At 40.5% G+C, this 23,625-nt stretch overlaps 2 protein-coding genes across 3 annotated transcripts in view; both read left to right on the top strand.

The window, feature by feature from the left end:
• The window catches only part of ddx27 (DEAD (Asp-Glu-Ala-Asp) box polypeptide 27), a 99,642-nt gene that overhangs the window by 38,461 nt on the left and 37,556 nt on the right, over positions 1-23,625 (top strand). The gene's annotated exons all lie outside the window — the stretch shown is intronic.
• The window catches only part of mtss1 (MTSS I-BAR domain containing 1), a 66,150-nt gene that overhangs the window by 34,151 nt on the left and 8,374 nt on the right, over positions 1-23,625 (top strand). For both annotated transcript variants that reach the window (XM_083971780.1, XM_083971779.1), the window contains exons 4-10: positions 7,805-7,889; positions 9,048-9,139; positions 9,250-9,324; positions 22,214-22,371; positions 22,491-22,598; positions 22,877-22,974; positions 23,208-23,286. In XM_083971780.1, coding sequence (XP_083827906.1) covers positions 7,805-7,889; positions 9,048-9,139; positions 9,250-9,324; positions 22,214-22,371; positions 22,491-22,598; positions 22,877-22,974; positions 23,208-23,286 — 695 coding nt within the window. The remainder of the gene's footprint in view (positions 1-7,804; positions 7,890-9,047; positions 9,140-9,249; positions 9,325-22,213; positions 22,372-22,490; positions 22,599-22,876; positions 22,975-23,207; positions 23,287-23,625) is intronic.

The following is a 23,625-nucleotide window of genomic DNA, read 5'->3' as shown; positions in this document are numbered from 1 at the left end:
GCAGAGAGAACGGCAGGAATTAGCACACACACACACACACACACACACACACACACACACACACACACACACACACACACACACACACACACACAGGCTTTTCTGAAAGGGCCACATTATAAGCGGTGAGGAGGAGAGCGAAGCTGGAAAATCTGGGTTTAGGAGGAGGGTGAACAGTTCTCTCTCTGTCTCTCTGGCGTTGTGTCTTTGGAAAATGGAGGGAAATTATAAATGACTGGAGCAGCTTTTTATTTTCCTCCTGACTTTCTTTTTTTTTTTCCACCAGAGAAGTTTATGACTGAATTTAGTTGAATCGTTCACATTTCATATCTTTCGCACATTTTATACAGAGTTATAAAATAAACCTCTTTACACAGAAGCAACAAAAGTTAAGCTTCTACTTTTAACTGGTGAATTATATGTGAAGAACATTTTCTATACTTGGATTGAACGAAGACTTGCAGCTATATAGATGTTCAGTTATGTCTTAAAATACGTGGACACTACATGGTTAAAGGGAAATCTTATTGCTTCATCACAAAAAAAAAGGCATTTTACATAATCCTGTGCCTGAAGCCGTGTGTGGAGGCTCTTTCCTGTTTCAACATGACAACACCTCCGTTCACAAAGCCAGGGCATTTCCAGGGAACCTGACTGGCTTTGACTGGAAACACACCTCACCTCAACCCCATCCTACATTTTTATGATTAACTAAAGTGAATTACTTTGAACCAGTCCTTATCTTAACAATGTCAGTGTTAACCCCTGCAGGCAGGTTTCCACGTATGAGGGACGGATTGCTGCAGGAAAGTGGAGGATGGGAGTGTGCCACATTTTTTACCACAAAATTGTGTTATTAGGCAGAGATGATCTATGTCACACCATAAAAATGCACACATGGAAGTAAACAGGAAGCCAACTGTCTCCAAAAAATACTAGAAATAAGAAACAGCAAAGATGGCGTCTCCTCAGTAGCACTTGATAGAGCTTGGTAGCCTGAATATGAAATAGTTTTTTTGGTAATACACCACCATGTACCATTTTATTTATTTTTTCCCCATATATGTAGACAAAATGCAAAATACCTTTAATTATTCAAACAAGTTTAAGGCTCTGTAGCTCGTATCTGAGGTCGATTGTCTTCAACATGTGTACGGCTCCATGTCTGCGATGTCTTTCCACCGGGACCTCTTCGGTGATTGTACTAATGCTAGATCCTGTTAGCAGAGGTTTTAGAGCTGCCACCGTCTTCTGTGGCTGGCAGTGCCACAGGCTCCTCCCACTCAGCTGCTGCCCCTGTTTGATGCTGAATAAATGAGTCGAGCTGCTGCTTTTAGTCGCCACAGACTTTTGGCAAACTTTTCAGCGGACAGTGGTTTGCTTGAGATCGGAGGCTAAAAACCAGAAGAACCACTTCCAGACAAATGTGGAGACACTCATCTCCTCACTGTTATTAGTGCGCGCTGCCATGTTGATGTTTCACCACCAACTATGGAAGCTCAGGTGGCGGCTTTTTAGCATAATTACCCAAGTTAAAATCTAATTTTCATTTTCAAACAATGCCTGAAAGCATCCATTTGAATTAAGTGATAAAATCGTTATATCACCTGGTTTATGGCGCTCAGTCTGGAGCAAACTGCTTTCTGCCCTAAAGTCTGTGGTGGCTAAAAGTAGCAGCCCAAGTCATTTATTCAGCATCAAACAGAGGCAGCAGCTGAGTGGGCGGAGCCTGTGGCACTGTGGCAGTTGCTGAAGACAGCAGCCGCCTTAAATCTACGGCTGACAGGCAGCTAACATTAGCACAATCATTTTCCCACAGTGTCCCATATGAGAAGAGGAGGTCAAGGTGGTAAGACGGTACAGATGTGGTGGTTTTTCACATCACCAACGATATAGTGCCCGTACATGTGGCTGAAAAGCCTGAGCTTTACGTTGAATAATCGACCCAAGGTACGAGACACCGAGCCTCAAATTTATTTGAATAATTCCAATTCTCATGTTTTTGTTTAGACGATTAAACTCGTAAATCGGTTGTGGTGTGAAAAATCTGAGATTTTATTTCTAGGCCTAGTCGCAGAGTGTTCATTCACGCACTTGTGACGTGGCGACTTGTCACATTCACATTGTTTCCGTGATAGACAGGTTTCAGTGATGTACCAGAAGAACACAGGGGAGAACAGGACGGCAAGTTAGAAAACATGGATGGAAACGAAGCAGGTTCCAACTCTGAAAAAGAAAAAATCAGCTTTGCAAAAGTTTTATGAGGAGGGAAATGCAGTCAACAGATTTTTTATGCCTGAGGGACACATGTTATGTTTTGGTGAGAAAGTGAATGAGAACAGAGGTTTGGTTGTTTCAGGCCAATGGTTTCAAACCATGATGTTCACAAAATAACCCTCTGTTACACCCTGACACATTTATGTGTTTTTGGAATTTTACTTTTAACATATCTCATTCAATTCTTGTGCAAATAGCTTAAAATTACACCAGGTTGTGTGTATTTGAGGGTTCTAACTTTTTCTAATGGATTTTTTATTTTTAAGCCATTGTCAACAATGTAAACTAAAATCATCACACTAACACACCTTTGCACAAAAATGTGCGCATTGAAACCCATTCAAATCACTATTTTTGATCCTGCTCCAAAAAAGTCATATACCATGCAAATTCTTATTTCTTGATTTCATTTGAGGCCAAAGGACTCAAAGTTTGTGATTTGAGCGATTTACTTGAATATGACGTCATTTACCATATATGGCAAAGGGCTGAAATACATGTTTTTTTCTAATAGAGGGTGCTTGCACTATAGCCCCCCCCCCCCTTCTCCCACACAAGGTCTGAGACACTTCTCTTTGGCTGTGTGCTGATAAAGTCAAACAGAACATTTATCAGCTGTGAGTCAGCAACACATTAAAACCAGAACAAAACAACACGTGAGAATCAGAAACAAACTCACTCCCACACCGAGTCTGTCTGATCTTGTCAGGTTACATTTTTCTCTGAAGTCGCCTCCAGATCCATTAAAACTTGCCCGAACACAAACGCCACAAAGGCCTACACTGCTCAACACCTGGCTGCAACGCACGCACACACACACAGTAATGTACATGTTATTTAATGAATATATATAATAAGACAGGTCTGGCCAGTGATTTTATGGTGTTGCAATGCCAGCGAAACTGATTAGATCAGCCTTGGAGAAGTTTCACATTGACAGTCAAATAATGAAATGAATGAAACACATGCACCATCAGATGCTGTCATTCCTTAGGTGATAAAAGTTATTCTTGGTTTATTACACGTTGGATTCTGTCGTCGGAGTTGTATTTAGTGGTAAGAAAGTGATTTGCATCTCTGATAGTTGCTAGAAAACAAGTCCCAACACCAGTGAGCTGTAAAATTATTACCCTCCGCTGACCGTTGTAAACATCCGTCACAGTTTCCACATCCACCTCCTGCATCAACTTTGACCTTGAAAGCTTTATTAGCAGCATGTCAGTGTGTGCTCACCATCAGTTTAACCTCCAGATGAAGTGGTAGAGTTAAACCAGAGCCAGTCAGATCATGTGTTTCTGGACCCGACTGACTTTATCTTGACTATAGGGCTGCAAACTGATTCTTTGTAGAAAGAAGTAGGCTTGTACAGGTCTTCAGTGTGGATGACGTTGCTGCTGGATGATGAGCAGAACAACTGAGACTTCTCATGCGCATTAATACCAATGATTTTAAATACCTTGTCATGATGCTGTCCTTTAAAACTACAAGACACCAATCACCAGAGTCTGTGCTGGGTGTAGTTTAATGTTTCTAATCAACCCTCAGACTGTTGAAACATCTACTTCAGCAGCATTAAGATAATGTCTGTGTCTCCACGACAAGCAAGACTTAAATGTCCTCTGAGCCCAGAGGGAGGGAAAGGCAAATAGAGCAAACACACCTCGCCACACCTTAACGATTAACACATACACACCTCATACCTGACTGTGTGTGTGCATGTGTAGTGTGTGTGTGTCCCACATTTCTGCACATGCTCATATGGGTGTAGCTGATAGTTAACGTCCTATAAGTCTGAGGAGTCACGACAGAACGGAGGAAGAAGAGAGGAGGGAAGCAGGGAGAGGACAGAGAAGGACAGTTGGAGGACAGTGAGGGAAAGATGGTAGCAGAGGAGAGAGAGAGAAGAGGGAGCACAGAGGAAGGTGGATAGATGAGTTTGTGTGGGAACCATAGAAAGAAAAATAAGAGAATACACAGGAGGAGGGAGGGAGGGATGGAGAGATTGCTTCAAACGAGTGGCGGTGCTGGTCCAGGTTTCTCCCTGACATCACTTTCTGTTAGTGTTGGAGCTCTTGGATGAAAACACGCACGCACGCACGCACGCGCACACACACACACAGACACACACACACACACAGAGAGGCTGCAATGCTGAGTCACGCCTGAGTTACGTAAAATAAAGACCAGTCAGTGAAAGATCAGGGCCCGTATTCCTAAAGATTCTAAGAATCCTCTCAGAGAGCTCCTATCTTAACCTAAAAATTCCTAGCAAGGAGTCTTAGCTTAGGAGTGATTCCAGAACACTCTCAGAGAACTCTGAGCAAGGAGTGGACAGAAACTCCTATCTTAGTGAGGAGGTGTGGCTGACCCCCGTTGCTAGGTATGAGTCATCATTTCAAACGCTGTGATTGGTTGATCCATAAAGTTAGATAAAGGGGCGGTGTTTAGCTCAGTTGGTAGAGCAGTCCTATCCTGCATGTCATTCCCCCTCTTTCTGCTTCCTGTCTCTCTCTCTCTCAACTGTTCTGTCAATTAAAGGCCAAAAAGCCCAAAAAATATACTTTAAAAAAAGCTAGATAAAAAATATAATTTTGGTGATAATCGGCAAAGGATGGACCCTCAAATTGATAAATTTAACATTAGAATCCAATCTTATAAAGACTGTGTAATTGTAAAAAATATTTCACATAAAACAAAATATCTGTTAAATGAATAGTAAGCTATACTTTAAAATTATCCTACAAAATGTGTGAAAACTTGCACAGTATTCACATAGTGAAACTTGCTTATATTAATTACCATGCTGGTAATTTTTGCACTTTCAACTTTCCAACTCAATTTGGTATTAACAAGGGTAAAATGGCTCAGCTTTAATCAGTGTCTGTGATTGCTGACCGGCCTATAAGAAGCAGTGTTGGTTGGCTTTGAAATCTACCACAAACCAGTGAACAGCAATGGAGAAGAAAAGAACAGCAATGGAGAAGAAAAGAACAAGGAAACCCAACCCCATAGGAACAGGAACAATCTGTAGCGTTTCATTAATTCACTGTCATCCAGTGTTTGGAGAATATCTCTCCTGCCTCTTCTGTCCACCATTCTGTCCTTTGCTTAGGGAACTCCTAAGCCACTTAAAAGTCCTATTCCCTACTCTTAACAGATCCCACCTTAGGAGCACTCTTAAGAGCTAGGATTCTTTAGGAATAGGCTTTTATTTTTACTAGGATCTACTCTTAACTTTTAGGAGAAATTCTAAGAAAACATCATGATTCTAAGAATTTTCTTAGAATTTGGCCACTAGGAGCAACTCTTTGCACTAAGAATCTTTAGGAATACGGCCCCTGGTGTGTGTGTGTGTGTTTCCTGCCTGCAGCTCGTACATTTAGATATTCAAATGATGTGAAGTGAGTCAGAGTAAATCTGCTGTGTCACTGTGGAGCTGAGTGGATTTAACATCAAATGTCTCTGATTGATTAATCCACCAGTTGATTTAGCCATTTATTAGACATTTAGCCTTTGAAATATAAAAAAAAAAAACCCAGCTTGGCTCATTTTTCAAGTTTAGAGTTACTTGATTCATCATTATTTAACAATGAAATAAAAATTATAGTATCTATTCTGCTAATTGATTATCTTTAAGTCCATTTTGAAAGTATGTTAAATTTCTGTAGTTTGACCTCCATGAGTGCATTAAATCTTCTGTTTATTTTAGTTTTTTATTATACAGTGAACTACATGTTGATCAGACAAAATTGCAATCTATGTTTTTTATACTTTCCTAACATGATAACAAACAATAAACTATAAATAACTAACAATCTACTTTCAACTACAGACTGAAATCTGGGTTGCGGTCTGCGCTGTCTGTTCAATAGAATAATAGATCATGTTCATATTGGAACCAATACCAATTTTGAATCATATCGCTTGAAATTATTTACCTGGTTATGTGGGGAGGGTCCCACTGGACGTCCAGGGGAGAACTGTCTTCCAAGAGCGAGGAAACAAAGGAAAATCAAACACATAATTTAGATTTTAAAATTCAGAATTAGATTAAATATACGAGGAAACACTGAATATAGAAAAATTCTGAGATCCTGTGAAACAGCAGCTCGACACACGTCTGTACTGAGTGAGTGACAGAGGACAGCTCAACAGGAAGTGTCATGTCCACATACAAACTGGGAGCCACAAAGAAACCATTGTGTGTGTCTGTCTGTGTGTGTGTGTCTGTGTGAATGACAGTGGACCCACTGTGGAAGTGATGCAGCTCTTTCCCTTTGCACAGTGTCTGTGTCAACATTAATGTTTCCCTCCAAATGTTGCACCAACCTAAATAAATGTGAAACCACATTTCCAGCAGCTTTATGTGAATCTTTTGTTGTTGTTGTTAAGTCACTGAGCCACAAACTAAATTTCTTGTATTACTGAGTCTCTGAATCTCTTACAGACATGAATTCAGACATAGCACAGAAGTTTGACAAAAACTACAACAACCATTGCAAACAATCAATCAGTCAGCCAGTAGACCAGTACCTTTAACTGGTCAGAAGAGGACGAGCAGGAGGGAGGGAGTCGCCTGCACTGATCTATATTTATTTTTTAAGTACTGCATTAAGCTATTGAGGGGATTTTGATTTAAGGAGTCCTACTTTACTTTCTGACCTCATATGACATTTATATTACATCCAGTTATTAATCTGCAGCTTTTATGCAGCACTAATATAGAGTGAGTGCACCACTGGAAATAAAACAAGAACAACGTGTTGAATCAAGTCCTGCAGCCGTTACATTTCTATCTGCAGACACACAAACACATAACCACCTCAGTCTGTGTAGAAATGTGTTGTGACGTTTTGATTGTTTTGATGCACCAACTGTAAATGTGCATCACAACATGTAGGAGGCTACGCATGGTGTGTGTTTGTGTGTTAGATGCTGTAATGTGTATGTTTGTGTGTACAGAGTTATTATTGTCCCATGAAGTGCATCGTATTATGTCAGCAGGTGTGTGTGCGTGTGTGATACCTAATATTGTTTCATCCAGTGATTGTGAAAGGGATTGGTTTTTTCTTTCTTACATAATTCGTGAACAAAACAGCTATTGTTTCAACAGGCATTACAGCACTCACCATAAGATCTTAATCAGATTGATTTTCCTTAATACCACTTTATGAAGCAATGATACACACACACACAAACACACACAATGGCGCATACTGTGCATTAGCTCATGGTCCGACTGATTAAATACAGTTTGTAATTCAGTGCCTCTGTTTTCTGTTCAGCTCCTGTTACAGCAACAAGACAAAGAATATTCATTTTTGATTATTATTATTATTATTATATTGGACACAAATTTGAGCCAGACAGATTCTGCTGCTGTATCAGCATCAACTTACCTTTTTTTTTGTATCTTTAGTGCTTTACGACTGAACTTAATTTTCAAACCTAATTCTTAAAAAAAAAATTCCCCCCTTTATTTTCAAAATAAAACTCTGAATGATGTTGTCTTGTGTTTTCACCCCAGGTGCCACAAAGGAGATTGGTTCAGCACTAACCAGGATGTGTATGAGACACCGGAGCATCGAGTCCAAACTCAAGCTGTTCACAACGTAAGAGACACACACACACACAGTGGCATTGTGTGTGCTATACTGTACACTGGAGAGGAAGAACATGTAAAGGTGTGAATGATGGCGTTTGATCTGACAGTGTGGGATAATGATTAGTCTCAACTGACATATGCACATAATTATGACAGACTGTATGTGTGTGTGTGTGTGTGTGTGTGTATAGTTGTGTGTTGTCGTCACTGTCATCACTACTGTTTCTCTGCCATTAACGTCCACTCCCATTAGAGAAGCTGTCAGTCAGATCGTACTCTACATGTCTGGCTTCCTCATGTCTCTGAATAAGAGGAACAAACACACAGAAACACTTCTGTACAGTGTCGTCCAGTAAAACACTAATTGTGACCTCAAAATTAATCATACGATTGATCGGATTAATTACATATTTTGAGTCACCAAATCTGAACATAATGAGGTTTAAGACAGGTGGAGGTGGTGGCAGCTTTCTTGTGTCAGATTAGATTGTACAGGTGCTTCTCAGTATTGTAACGTTGCATTCAAGTCCTCATTTAATTATTTTACACAATTGCCTGACAACAGAGCCACACAGCTTCACAGTTAGAGCATAAGGGAACATTATAGTTCCCATAGAAGTCCAGTTTTCAACAACAGTAAAAACGTAGCTTTACAAGTTATAATACTGTTTTTTGCCATTGCTGATCTGTGTTTAATATTTAGGAATAACTTGCAGGGTATCATGAAAACAGTTAAACATGTTAAAGGTTTATAAAGAAAAATGGAAACAAAAAATTAGTTGGAAGCAAAAGCATACATCCAAATGAAAGATGATCACTGTACAGAACCATACATGAAATTAGATAAAAGAGCCATAAAAATAGTAGGTTAAAGCATTTTAGAAAGAAAGAAAGAGAGAAGAGTACGCTATACAACGAATAAAATAGGAAACAGTATTTACAAAAGGAGGAAATAACGGGGTGAAGTTAAAAATATGACACATTTATGTGTTTTGTGCAGGTAAGTGCAAACTGCAAAGTGAGGCATTATTGAACATTTAGATAAATAGTTGGATGAATAATTTATATTGAGGAAATCAATTGTTTTGACTTCATCTTTTAGGAATAATTTCAGGAAATGAGGTTTTAACACAGTGATTGAGGCTCTTCACCTCTTTTCTCTCAGAGCTCTGTCAGAAAGTCTCATCACTCCGCTGGAGCTGAAGATGGAGGAGTGGAAAAAAGTGGCCAGTCAGCTGGACAAAGACCACGCCAAAGGTATGCCAACATGTTAACACACACACACACACACACACACACACACACACACACGCACACACACACAACCGAGAATGTTCCCTCACCCACTGAATGCATTTGTTTTTTAGAGTATAAGAAAGCCAGAGCAGACATCAAGAAGAAGTCGTCGGACACCATCAAACTGCAGAAGAAGATGAAGAAAGGTAAGACTCCACCATCCTCCGTCCGTCACTCGGCAGCACAAACACAGTCAGAAGCTGAAAGACGCTAAAACGCGGCGCGTTAGATATCGCTACATATCTACTTCAGAGGAAGACGCCACCTGCTGAATGTGAAACCCATCTTCCACAGAGCGAGATAATCCTCCACAGCAAACATAAGGAGTCTGTTTGATCCGGCCGTCGTTGTGCTGAGTTGAGTGTTTTCAGATCCCTGCTGCGTTACGTTCTGCTCTGCCTCCTGTCAGTCACCTGATGCCCCCAGGGAAGAAATAATCCCTATGAAACTAGCATAACTGCCACAGCCATCAACTTGTTGTCCTTACCTCACTCTGCCAGAGTTTGAAGTGTTTCACTCTCGCAACATTAGACTTACCCTGATGATGTCATTAAAAAAAGTGTCTTCTTTTTTACGACTTATTTCCATTTAATTGTAAATATTCAACATATTTCTCTCCCCTGATACAGTCTGAAACATTTCAGCATTTTTCCAGTGTTGGATTTGAACAATGGCAGCCATTTTACTTTAGTAACGGGTTGCGTTTAGATGCAATGACAAAACTCTCCTGAACCAGTCGGTGCTGTCGCGTTGTGTTTCCAGCTTGGTTTTCAGTGAGGAAGAAGAGAAATGTGTACAGTTTTTTATGAAAGTTAACAAGACAGGAGGGAAGACAAAATCTTACTTCTGTTACTTTGATCAAAACGTTGTTATTGTTTTTTTTGTAAAGTCATGGAGAGTTTGGTTCACTATAACTCAGCAACCCATCACAATGTAACGGTGAATAGACATTCCCTTGCTATAAAAGCTCCCAGGCCAAGAAGGCTGAGACTTAAATCTCCTAAGCACCAATATCCGACTCTTAAGGTGTTAGTAGTAAATCATTGTTTAACACATAACAGTATGACCACTGAATGTTTGTTTTCATTTCTTGTGGTGAAAGTGTGAACCTGGAGGGTGGACCAGCAGACAGACACATTTAGACTGTAGAGTTTAGTCTTGTGGTGTTTGATGTGGGTCTCACTGATCTTTATTTTGGACCGGTTAGGGTTAGGGTTACACTTTAGACCTGGGATTTGTTGGTCTTGACTCATCACTTGTTGCTTTTCATTTATGACTAGTTGGTTTTCAACTTTAAACTGTCTTCCCCAAGGGCCTAAAAATGAAGACTTCTTTATTGTCCTAACAACAGATTTCACAGATAACACAAACAATGTTTTATTTATTTCAATCAAAAAACTTGCATGGAGTGCTGCATGGGTATCAATTGTCTTTGTCTCTTGTCTCTACCTCTGGTGCTCTTCAGTGTGAGGATCCAAATACTGGGTGGTAGCGGGAACTGAGGCACTCAGAGTAGGAGAGTGATTTAAAAAGCCTTTATTACAGCATGGCCTAACAAATTAAAACCAAGCCAACGCGTTGCGGCCACAGGCCTTCATCAGGGCTGGTATAAAATGGCCGCCCATATGTAACCTGTATATATAGGGAGAGGTCACATGACTGGGCGGGCCCCATGGTAGAGGCACATGTGATGCCAATCAGCAGAATATAATATACATCCACATCCAATCAGACATGAGAGGAGAATAACACAAAATATACAAGCAATCAACAATAGAGAACATTTCAAACATTATAAATCATCAGGTTAATTAACATTATAAATCATCAGGTTAATTAACAGGGGTTTCTCATCCAGGAAGCTGAAGGAAGACACATATTAGGAGCTGGATCCTGCCTAGATCAAAGAAAAGGGGAGAAGTCAAGTTCACCATTTAGGCCTGGATATTGTGTAGCTTTCAGAGTATATATCCAAAAGGATTCCCTCTGTAAGAGCCTTTTTAACCTGTCTCCCCCCCTTACTGAACTGGCAATGTGCTCTATACTATATATATATATATAATGTTTTATTTATGTCTTGGAAAAGAAACCTCAGGACCTTGTCTTTAGGTCTCAGCCTGTCTTGACTGGGGTTTAACTTTGTGGTAAAATCCGACCGGTCGATGCAGATAGCCCTGAGTCTGGTTCTGCTGGGACCTGTTGGGTCTCTGTAAATACTAAAGAAAAAGGTCTAAACCTTCCCTGTTGGAAAACAAATGCTTTGTCTCACCTTTGTTATCTGGACAGTTTCAGCAGGTCGTCAGATCAGGTTCTGCTTTGCTATGTTTCTTCCTCCCGTCCACATCACTCCACAGTTTTAAAGCCCTGCAAACAGAGCAGAGCCCACACTAGTCAGGACCAGAGAAAGACATAGCAGACGCCCGCGGTCGCTCACGATTCTCAGGTGTGAATGTGTTTCTGGTGTGTTAGTCTGCGTGCAGGATGTTTTTTGTTTTGAAATTAAAGGTAGTAATGTAAACGTAGCCTCAGTGGTCACTAGGTGCAGGTGTAACTTGAGCTTTATAAGACAAGGAGGCGCAACACTCAAACCATCATCATTTGCTGCTGTTTTGAGTTAAATCAAAATCTGGACTCATTTTATTTCTTATCTTTAATTCTATGAATGGTCACAACAACATTTTGGACTGTGGTGACTTTAAGCCTGTTGCCATAGAAACCCACACATACTACCAGATAGACACCTGGGCTACGCCCTTCCCCGAGCTATCAGGGAGACACACCCTGTGGTTGCCATGGTTGCACCTTGCCCCACCACGCCATAACCAAAGGGCCTGAAAGCTCGCCAGGAAAGACTGCAGACGGCCTTATATGGCAGAAATAGACGGACAACGCCCAAACACGTGCCCAAACGCATATTCATGCATAAACACACGCTCACACTGGAATCAAAACGAAACCTCGAGGCCTTTATACAAATGTCCTCGCTGTCCTCGCTGTCCTCCCTCGCAACAACTCCAATACGCAAATGCACAGACACAGAAATAGTCCACACACACACACACACACACACACACACACACACACACACACACACACAGTCTTCATGTCGACCCACCCATGGTAAACAGAGATGTCTGATGTGGCTTTAACATCTCTGAACATGTTTTCTGCTACGTGCCTCTTTTTTTTCTCTGCTCTTTTTCTTTCCTTCCCTACGACGTTCCCTTCTCCCTCTATTCTCTCTCAGTCCAATCAGTCATCACGACCTTTTAGCAGAGACAAACTCATCAGAACAGTTTGTAATTAAGTAATTACAGCTTGGATATTAGTTTCATCATCTTGTCCATTGATCGACGTGAAGTATCCATTCGTACCTTCACTTTAGGGTTCCCATACATTTCATTAGCTTCTGGCCAGGGACCCCTTTTGCAAACCCCCCGACTTTCAAAAAAACAAAAAAAACAAAAAGTAAGTATCAATATAACAGTAATTACATACATACACAGCTGTCAGGTCATCTCCATGTCAAAGAAGTGTTCCCTTTAGTAGCTTGAGCGAACTCCATGCTAGCGGACAAGCTATTTCAGAAGCAGAGCAGCACAGACTGGTTTATGACCTGATGAACAATGATTTGACTGCAGGCAATAAGATTTCTGAATGATATTATAATAATAATGCACACAAGATATACTGTACATTTCTGTTATATTCTGGGTAAAATCTGTATTTTTGTAGTCTGACCAGATCTTCCTCCAAGAGCAGATCGAATTGTTGTCTTTTTTACAGTTTGTAACTACAATGTCACACAAAAGATTTTCAAAATTCAGAAAACTCATCATACAGTAGGATACAGATTGTGACTGTTAAATGTTCCCCAGGACTAGTAGTCTTCATCATTTATTTTACACTGTACATGTATGGACTTGGCGGCCGTGGGGTGAGGGTGGAAAGTGAGGTTATGTGGTTGTGCTGGGTTGTAAGTAAAGTATTTAGAGAACGAGCCAGTTTTATGGACTCGTCTGCGATCTGGGAATACAGAAATGTCACTTAAAGGTCAGAGCGATCAGGAAATAGGAGTGAGACAAACTGACAGACGAGAGAGAGAGAGAAGTCAACAGTTTGTGCTCTTATATCTGGAGATCAATCTGAAGATTAGTTATTGCCGATAGAAGCGATCGACAAATCTACAGAAATAAAACTCAAGACAGATCGGCTCCGAGAGGCAGTGAGCAAATTAAATGCAAAGAGAGAGTCAGAGCCACAGCGTGACACACTGTCACCATGTAATGACACACACACACACACACACACACACACATACATACATACACACACACGCCAATACACCCGAAGAACACATAGAAGGGAACCATAATGGTTTCTGTACACTCACCAATCAGGACTTAACATTGTAATTATCCCTGCTGTAGCGTGTGTGTGTGTGCGCGTGTGTGTGTCCATATAATAAGTAAGGACAGATAGAAGGACTAAACTACTTTAGCTGTTGTTGGTAAAAGAAAACTATTCTTAACAAAAGCCCAGTTATTTTCAGTCTAGGAAAAAAAAAACCTTTTTGCTATGTTTTTTTTTGTGGATCAGCTGTGTTGAATATATCCTCGACATTACACTCTGCTCTCCAACACACACACACAGCAGACACTGACACAGTTTCAGTGGGAATGAAACATGTTAAGGAAGCTCAGTTTTTACTACAATATTTAATACCACTACTACTAATATTACAATAATAACTTTGTTTATATAGTGTTTCTTTAAAAACCCAATTTCCAAATTGATTGATAGCCTAAGTTCTTTGATGAGCAAATTAAAAACAATTGTAGTCAAAGGAAATAAGTTAACTTATAGAAAAACACACATGTATGGAGGTAAACACAAGTAAACCAATGAAATGTCATCTGGAGATGATAAAAAGATTTTACATACGTATGTAAATAATTGATTTTCCTTGTGTTTTACAGGCAATTACATCTCTATTTTTTTCAGTTCACTTAAGTTCAGTCTTTTTTTTATGTAGAATAAAGGAAAGCTAAATAACAGTAAACATCTGTTCCATCCCTAATCGTCACATATGATTCTGTGTGTGTGCGCTCTGTCATTATGTGGTGTGTAACCACTTCAGATAGGGAATCTCCAGCTGCAGAGACAGACAGATAAACTGAGGAGAATTGAGGAAACTGAAAGACATAAAGAGTCTATATGGATGTACAGCAGCATAATGAGACACACATTGTTCATGTTTTCATACTGTGAATGAATGAGTCATTGTGTGGGAGTGAGGTTGAACGCAACCCTTGTATCATCACTAGGCTATACCATACCATAATCACATGCAACTTTTAAACCTAGACGTTTTAATCTGCAACGTTCAGCTCTTAAAGCTAGGGTCAACGTTGAGAAAGGGGGGGATGCTTTTTTCAAATCTTTCTCATCGTCTTTCTCAAAGCTTTAATCAAACACGACTTGTTTGACGGAGGAATCACAAGACTGGACACAACGTCACTGTATGAAATGAGCATGAAGGAGAGGACAGATGACAAGCTGAGCAATGTCAGGACAGAAAATGGATAAAAGGGAGGAAGGGTTAGAAAGGGGAGAAGAAGAAGAAGAGGCAGGGTGTAATGATGGAAACAAACAGACGGGAATTCTCAATGTCAAGTAAAGGAGAAAGAAGAAAGACAAGAAGTTTGAAGATGGACAAGAGATGGATGGATGATGTAATCATCTCTTTCTAAAGTAAAGAAGAGGAAGACAGGGGTGATGTCATAAGGTCCTCGAGAGGAAAAGAGATGGAGAGACAGGAGAAAGAGAAGGAAGTTAACGTAGGTCACAAGAGACACAGTGGAGGGAGATATTAACCAACCAATTTGATTGGGAAATAGTAATTAGGGGTTGATTGGTCCAAATTGGTTCCCAGTATCCACGGCACAATCCTGGGGCCTCATTTATCAAAGAGGGTGTAAAACTGCTACTAAATATTTGCGTACGGCGAAAAGACGAAAATGGCGTACACCCTAAATATTTACACCTTTTTCAGATCAATCAAACTGTGTGTACGCACAACTCTCCGCAATAAATCACACCGGAGCCAAGAATGGTGCACACGTGAACACACCTCTTACTCCACCCCCGGAACGCCTATATACAACTATATATGGTCAGCACGTGCATATTTAATTAGCCATGTGCTCTCTGTGGCGCAGCAACTTTTGTGACAACAAAGTGACAACGGAGACAACGGGCGGAGGACGGGGAAAGAAGCGGAACTTCTCCGCTTCTCCGAAAGCAGATACACGGGCAATAAATCAGTCAGAAAAATGATCTTGCATTTTAATAAGCTACAATAAAAACAAAAACCTCCCAAATCTCAACAAAAGGGAGCAGAAAGAAGAAGAATCTTATGTAATCTGCCCGTTTATCCCAGAAAATCTTTTTTTTTTTTTTTTTTTACCTAGATGTTAAAACAATGTAGGAAGCAGGACGATAGTTACCATTACTTTGAACGCCACTACACAGTTACAGCTTTACTGGACTCAGTTTAGGTCATTTTTACAGCTGAGTCCTTTCTCCTCAGGGCCGCGTTGTCTAGCTCTTTATTCTCTCCTCTCGTCAGCTCCAAACACACGTGCACCTCGTTAACTCAGGTGACAGAATAATAACAGTCTGAGTAGCTGCAGATCAGTTTGCGCTGCTGCCGGTGTGTTTTTAAACTTGGATGGTTTGATCCTTGTCGGACGTCACACACAGCCTAATCAAAAAAGCAAAATCCACAATCCGCTCTGTTTATCAATTAACATAGAGCCTAGTGTTATTATAGAGCGGGTTGGATTGCCATCATCAACGGTCCACCACTACCACAATTACTTCAAAAAATCCTACTGTGCTCTTCTAAACGTACTCCGCTCCTCTCTCCCTCTCACACTGCAGTTCTCTGACTCAGCAACGGTGTCGCCAATTCCTCCTGTTCTTCAAAAAAGGTGTACGCCAGGGTCAAAATGGGTGTAAATGTCCGCACTTTTCCCCGTCAGGTTTTGGCTTGATAGATCCCAAATTTGGCGGAGAAAAGTGCGTACGCACAAAACGAGGGGAAAATGGCGTAAAAAAAGGTGTATCCACAATGATAAATGAGGCCCCTGGACTGGAGTCAGTGGCGTTCTCCTGGAACAAGGTTCATTACCATTCAATCCCTTTTTATTTGAAGTTAAGTTTATTCACATTGGGTTCACGTTCATTTTAATCTGTTTCAGTTATTATCTGGTTTTAAAAAATTAGGTTTTTATCAATATTTTGAGGTCAGATTTTAATTGAAACTTGGCACTCTCCTGGTTTCACTATGTTGAATCATGAATTTCTCTAATGGACACACTGGGAGCAAAAAAAAAAAACCTTTGTGCTTAACACTCAGGTAGTCAATATTTTGACAGTGGCTTTGTCGAATTATCATTTTACCAGCCTTACAGATATGTAATCATGCATAATATATAATTGTATAACCCCCCACCAAAAGGGAAGATTCTCCTGTATTCTCTCTCTGTAAAAAACAAATCCACCATGGGGCAGATGACACATTCAGTCATACAGTCTGATGCTGATGCTGACACATCCTTTGATTTTTATATTGTATTTTCCATTTGAAGCTGCAAACAGCTGCACTCTGTGTCAGTGTTCAGTTTATAATATGATCAAAGTTTCCAATCTGGACTCTGTGTCGTCCAGCAGGGAACATGTTGGTGCCTCTTTAAATCAAATTAAGCTCAAAACGCGTAACAACAGACAGAAATAGTCAGTATGTCTTGTTGATTTAAGAGTAATTGTTCAAACTGCACTGAATCATCGACCTCAGCTGAGCAGCTGATCGCAGCATAAACAAGCTGATAAACACGTGTGTGTGTGTGTGCGTGTGTGTGTGTGTGTGTGTAGTGTGTGTGTGTGTGGAATGTTAGCAGACTGGTTTTATGGCTGAAGAACATGCAGCTAATGAAGCTCTGAAGCACTGAGAGGTTGTAACTTTTGGTTTCACTCTTCATGCCTCATTTGCAGCTGCTCTGTGAAATTCCTCAACTATTATTGAGATAATTTGTGATTGTTTTCATACCAGAAAACATTTCCCTGTCCTCCCTCTTCACATATACAGTAGTTCAAGATTTTCAGGTGCAGTTCTGAACACATATAATCCAGACATTTAGTGTTTGATGTATTATGCTGTGTAAAGGTTATTATTAGGGCTGTCAAAGTTAATTCGATAACACTTTTTGTTTTGTTTTTTGACATGTGATTAATGCATGTTCTGTCACACTGACCCATATAGTTTGAATCAGTTTCTGCGAATGAAGCTGCAGTCACAATTAAGCCGTCTCTGCTAACAGATGGAGTCGTCGTTTGAGAGTTTCTGGAAAATATGTATCATTGTTTTTGGTTAATGTATGATAAAGTTTAATTTGCATAAAGCATGATTGTTCATTATTAAACACTTGAAAAATTCCCCCCTTCAGGTATTTCTCAAACAAATTTTAAAAAAAATGGGAATAATTTGTGATTAATCATGATTAACTACTTTAATTGACTGACAGACTTAGTTATTATATAAATGAATAAAAACCCATGAATTGGGGCGCCGTTTAGCTCAGTTGGTAGAGCAGGTGCCTGATATGCAGAGGCTATAGTCCTCGTCGCAGCCAGCCCCGGATCAAATCCTGACTCAGGTGGCCTTTTGCAGCATGTCATTCCCCTTTTCACCTCCCCATTTCCTGTCTCTCTCGACTATACTAAAGACTAAAAGCCAAAAAAATATATACTTTAAAAAAAACAACAAAAAAAACAAGAATCTACAAACATCAATACATTTTTTTTTTTACTTATAAAAAAGTTCAGTAATATCTGTAAATAGATGCACTATGTGGTCAACCTAACAAGAGGAATTAGGAACTATTTTCCGAGGCGGATTAATACTCATTCTGTGCTCTATTGAGTAATCCATCTGCAGGATGATGCACGTGGGACTGAGTGGAATTAAACTACTCTCTCTGTGTGTGTGTTCATGAAAACAAGGCCATGTCGTTGTGGCCCATTTATGTGTTTTTAAATAGTTCCTAGACAACAATGGCGTTCTGTGTCACAGAACGACATCAGGCCTTTGGACACAAAATTAGATCAATTAACTGTTGGGTTCAGTCTTTAATGGAATTTGTTGACAACGAGAAAAATGTACAATATGATGACTTTTCCTTTATGTTCCCATTTTGAATAAATGTGAGGGAGTGATGTTGTTCTGTGGGAAGTGTAGTCCAAGGTCACAGCGATGGGGGGGGGGGATGGCTCGTAATGACGCGTCATGACGCGTCTCAGGTTAAGTTAAGTGTGTCTGAGTTACAAAGAATTAAATTAGGAATAAGTTACTTAGACCTTGGCTAACATGAGGGATTGCATTGGCTGGCCTTTCCCTCCCTTCATTATTTACCGCCACAACAGCTTTAAGAAAAATATGTTACAGTCACGACACGAAGGGCTGCTCCAGGTGAGGAAACTTCCATGTTGTGACCTAAAAGGCTGGAGATCCTGTTCAGAAACAAACCTGACGTGTTGTTACAGAACATTTCCCAGCTGCTGAGAATTAGCTTCATGTGAACTGTGTTTCACCTTTAACACAGCGTCTGAGTCCACAGAGCTTCTGACTTCAGGTTTGTGTTTTCCTGGGTTCGGAGCCAGAAGCGGAGTCTGTCCGACAACACTCGTCTTGTCTGTGTGTTTCCACGGAGGCCAGACGTCAGGCAGACCCATGGCACGCCGACACTGAGCCTCTGTTTGCGGCGTGGAAACGATCCTCTGTCCTCTCCATGCTCTCACTCACGCACCTGAGTGAACAGGCCGTGTTTAGGTTGAGCTTTGTCACACACAGTCTGCAGTGTGTGTGTGTGTGTGTGTGTGTGTGTGTGTGTGGCTGAGGAAAGTGCTGCTTACTGTTTTCAGCAGGATTTACTGTCTGCGTCTCTGTTTTTCTGCCCTTTTCTCTCCTGTGACTTCACAGAGAGGATTTGTTTATCTCCTGTCAGCTGGAAAATCATCTGAACAGTTGAACAGATGCTGGAGATCAGCTCAGGAGATCCTTCTGGTGATCTTGGATTTCAGATATTAGATATTCAAAGTAACAATACTGCAGTGTAATCAGGTCTCTAACAAGCTAAAGCTATGCGTTTGGGGTCACCGCCGATTTAATCAGCTGATTTGAGTCTTTCTCAGACATATAAGTATCTTTGTATGTGTTGGATGATAAGAATCAACGTGAACACTTTATTGTGCCTCCAAACTTTGCAAGTGAATGTTAAACTGAAATTGATTTCTTTGCATACGTTGTCTACTAGAATAAAATAGTTGTTACGTTTAATTATTTTATTCATTTTATGGTTATTTCATTTATACAGGAAATGAATTATTCATTATACTTATATATACTTATTTTATGTGATTATATCATAGTATAGTGTAAAGAAAGTGAAAGTATAAAGTAGCATAAAAAGGAACGAGAAGTTCCCAATTAAAGTGGGTACTTTTAGTTGTGGGGGGGGTCAGCTCAGCTCAGCTCAGCTCTGTCCATTGTTCTTTAACTCCTCAGCGCTGGTGGAAACTCGTGCTCCCTCCTCCACTTCTGGACTTATTTTTACATTGAGTGGGTGTGTTTCCACAGCTGGGTGGTCTGCAGGTCAGAGCTGCGTCTGTCTCTGTCTCTACCTGCAGGTTCGAGCCCACCGGGCTCAGACTCAGTCACAGCTCCTCGGCTCATCGAGACTTTTGGTGGGTCAGACTCAGAGTGAAATATCTGTCGGAAATGTTTGGTGGATTGTCATTAAATTTGTCACCAGGTTGAATTTCCACTGTGTCCAATGCTTTGGTTTATTACTATTTACACCAAACACCAAGTCTGTTACTATCACTGACTTTGTGTTTAGGGCTAATTAGCAAACGTTAACATGCTGACACACAATCCTAAAATGGTTGCTACTGCAGTGTTAGCATTTAAATATCAGAATTGATCAGGATCAGAATACCTTATTTATCCCCAGGGGGAAATTACATTATATGTTACAGCTGTTCCAAGAATAGAAAATATGAAAATATGAAGGTGAAAATAAAATAAAGATAGAGATATACATGTACAGGTCAAATTTATACATGACATGATGTTTTTGTATAATATATATATGAGAAACAGAGAATATGAAATGTAAATGTGAGTAGATGACAACATCATACTATTTGTATGAGTGAATAAATAAGTTATGGTGAATGTAAAGCAGCCTGTCGGAGCAGTGAGGCTGTGGAGCAGCTTTAAAAGCAGAGTTTGTAGCGAAGAGTGTGGGGACACCCTGAGTGTTAAATATGCTTTTTCATCAGCGTTACAACGATGCACTGAACCAGTGTTCACAGCCTGATGTTGCTTTTTGCAGCGCTGCAGTGAAACAGCCGACAGTCGGATGAACAGACTCACGATGATATAATATGCAAAAAAAGAAGAAGAAGAAATCCGAGGCACATCAAAGCCTTTACCATAGCACAGCTCACAACGACGCTGTTCAGCTGGAAGCCATCGTCACTTCTGTGGCACAATATAACGTAATGCCATGTAATATGTTAAAGGCTTTTTATCATCATACCTAAAGACTCAGACTGTCATCACCTTTAGACCACTGGTGTAATCTCTTCTTTCTATGATGATATAACATCTATGACCGTTTTACATGTGGGACATGTTTTATATATATTTTAATATTTGAATGAAAAATTGAGCTTGTTGTTTCATGTTTCGCTGCACACGAGGGTTTTATCTTTGCTCCAGTTAAATCTCAGCAGGATATAGTGACATCTCTGGTGTAGGAGCAAATCATTGTCCGGTGTGCAGCTGAAACAAGTCTGATGTGGAAACGTGAACTTGTCCAGAACGGACAGGAACAACGTGGCTGGATCACACCACTATGATTCATTTTTAATCCAGACTCAATCCTGGTTTGAGTGGAGTTTTACAAGTCAATTTAAACTTGTGTTTTTGAGATGGATTTGAACAGTTAATGGCCCTCTTATTTAAACCAAGTGTAATTTCTAATTCAATCTGGATTAACCAGTTTTAAACCTGGTTTCACTACAACTCTGATTGGGATTCATTTTACATTAAATTAATTAAGCCTTCCGTATTTTTCAATGAGAAACAAGTCGGGTAACAAATAACGTAGTAGATCACATCAAAGAGAGAAGGCTGCGTCATGTCTGTGTTACTGTTTCTCCCAGTCTGGTTGCCTCATGCTTTACTGGCGCTGAATTATCAATGAGCTATAAATATGGAATAGATGAGTGATTAGATCAGTAGTTGAGGTGTCACTGACGGTAACGTGAATACAGCAACCTGCGCTCCCAGTGTGGTACATGTTTAACACTGGTTTTCTGGCTCAAACAGAGTAACAAGGTCAGACAGCATGTGTGTGACAAACAGCTGGTTCTGTGTGTGTGTGTGTGTGTGTGTGTGTGTGTGTGTGTGTGTGTGTGTGTGTGTGTGTGTGTGTGTGTGTGTGTGTGTGTGTGTGTGTGTGTGTGTGTGTGTGTGTGTGTGTGTGTGTGTGTGTGTGTGTGTGTGTGTGTGTGTGTGTGTGTGTGTGCGCTCTGCTCGTCTGTTTCATTACGTGAGTTGTGTAGTGTTGTCCTGCCTCCTGCTGGTCATATCCGAGTATCATAGCCTAAGTCTGTCACTGAGATTTAACATCATGTCAGGGTATGAAGGGCTTTAATTATTGATTTGATTTTTTCTTATACATTTTTAAAGGGTTGTTCTGCCTTTGGTTTATCTCCTCTACAAATCATACAGCAGAGAATAATATTGTTGTTTACTGATACTTTCCTCTTACTATCATTTACTATGACAACGTGTTACCACATTGTGCAGTATTTTTGTTCTGGTCTCCACTTGAAACATCTCTGAAACCTAAATCAAAGTCACGTTTCTAACATCAGTTCCTCCTGCGTGTGTTTCCCTAGGGAAGGACGAAGTGCGGGGACAGCTGGACAGTGCGCTGCAGGACGTCAACGATCGTTACGCCGTCCTGGAGGACACGGAGAAACGAGCCGTGTTTCGGGCGCTGATTGAGGAGAGAGCGCGATACTGCAGCTTCGTCACCATGCTGAAGCCTGTGCTGGTCAGTTCACACAGAGACACTCGTACATCACAGAGGCAGCTTTTAAATTAAGCCTGTGTACGTCAACCACGCCGGTCGCTAATGTGTGTGTGTGTGTGTGTGTGTGTGTGTGTGTGTAGGACCACGAGATCAACATGCTGGGTGAGGTGACCCACCTGCAGACTATTCTGGAGGATCTGATGAATCTGACGGCTGAGCCCAGTAAACTCCCCCCAGCCAGTGAGCAGGTAGCTGCTCCTCCTCTTCCTCCTCCTCCTTCTTTTGGTGACCTTTGACCTTTCATCTGTGACCTAGTTTTAACAGATTTGCCTTTAATCCCTAGTACTGAAAGTTAATGTTTAATTTCTGATTGTTGGTTGTTGTTGTTGTTGTTTCAGTCTTAAGTGAGAGAGTGCACCGGCCGAATGCTGGATACAAAACCAGCTTTAACTTTGTCTCCATCCGCTCAAACACACACACTCACCTGAGCTGTCGTCTTTGTGTTGTTGTTGTTGTTGTTTTCCAGGTGATTTCAGACCTGAAAGGTTCTGATTTCAGCTACACCTACCAGACGCCTCCAGCTTCTCCAAGCGGCACGCTGTCCAGGAAGAGCAGCATCAGCAGGTAACACACACACACACACACACACACACATCACAGTTTTCACTGCCTTACATACTGTTTCCATTTCATACAGCTACACTATATCAGACTGTATTTAAATCACACGTTTTTTATTTATTTACTTTTTAGTTTTGAGTTGTCTCATTTTATCCAAAATCCAAAGAAACTTAGCATATTTGACACATGCCAGCAATTAACTGTGGTGTTTGTTTGTTTGTTTGTTTTTTTCATAGTAATTATCATTCTGGATCAGTGAGACATGTTCCCTCCTTGGACTCAATCAGCTGTGCTGTGGACGGAGTACACATCCAGGTACTGTAACACACACAAACACAAATCTTAAAATGTCCAGAGTGTTTATTTTTTTTAACATGTAACTTCTTTGTAGGGTTTCAATAGTCAACAATACTCTAACAGATTATATGTGATATACCACATAAAGCCAAAGGTATCTGGACGCACCATGGAGACTCTTGATTATCAAAATCTTAAAGTTGCATCCATAATTAATTTTTGAGCAGCAAATTCAGGCCAGTGGTTTTGGTATCGCACAGTAAAAGTCACATACAGGTGAAATCTCAGTGTCCAAATACATTTGGCATCAGTGTTACTGATGAGTCAGCCAAACTCAATAAATAAAAGGTACATTTA

This window comes from Trachurus trachurus (genome assembly GCF_905171665.1).
Source record: "Trachurus trachurus genome assembly, chromosome: 5".
Taxonomy (NCBI): domain Eukaryota; kingdom Metazoa; phylum Chordata; class Actinopteri; order Carangiformes; family Carangidae; genus Trachurus; species Trachurus trachurus.
The sequence above is the reverse complement of the archived record's forward strand: the minus strand, read 5'-3'. Positions and strand labels throughout refer to the sequence as shown.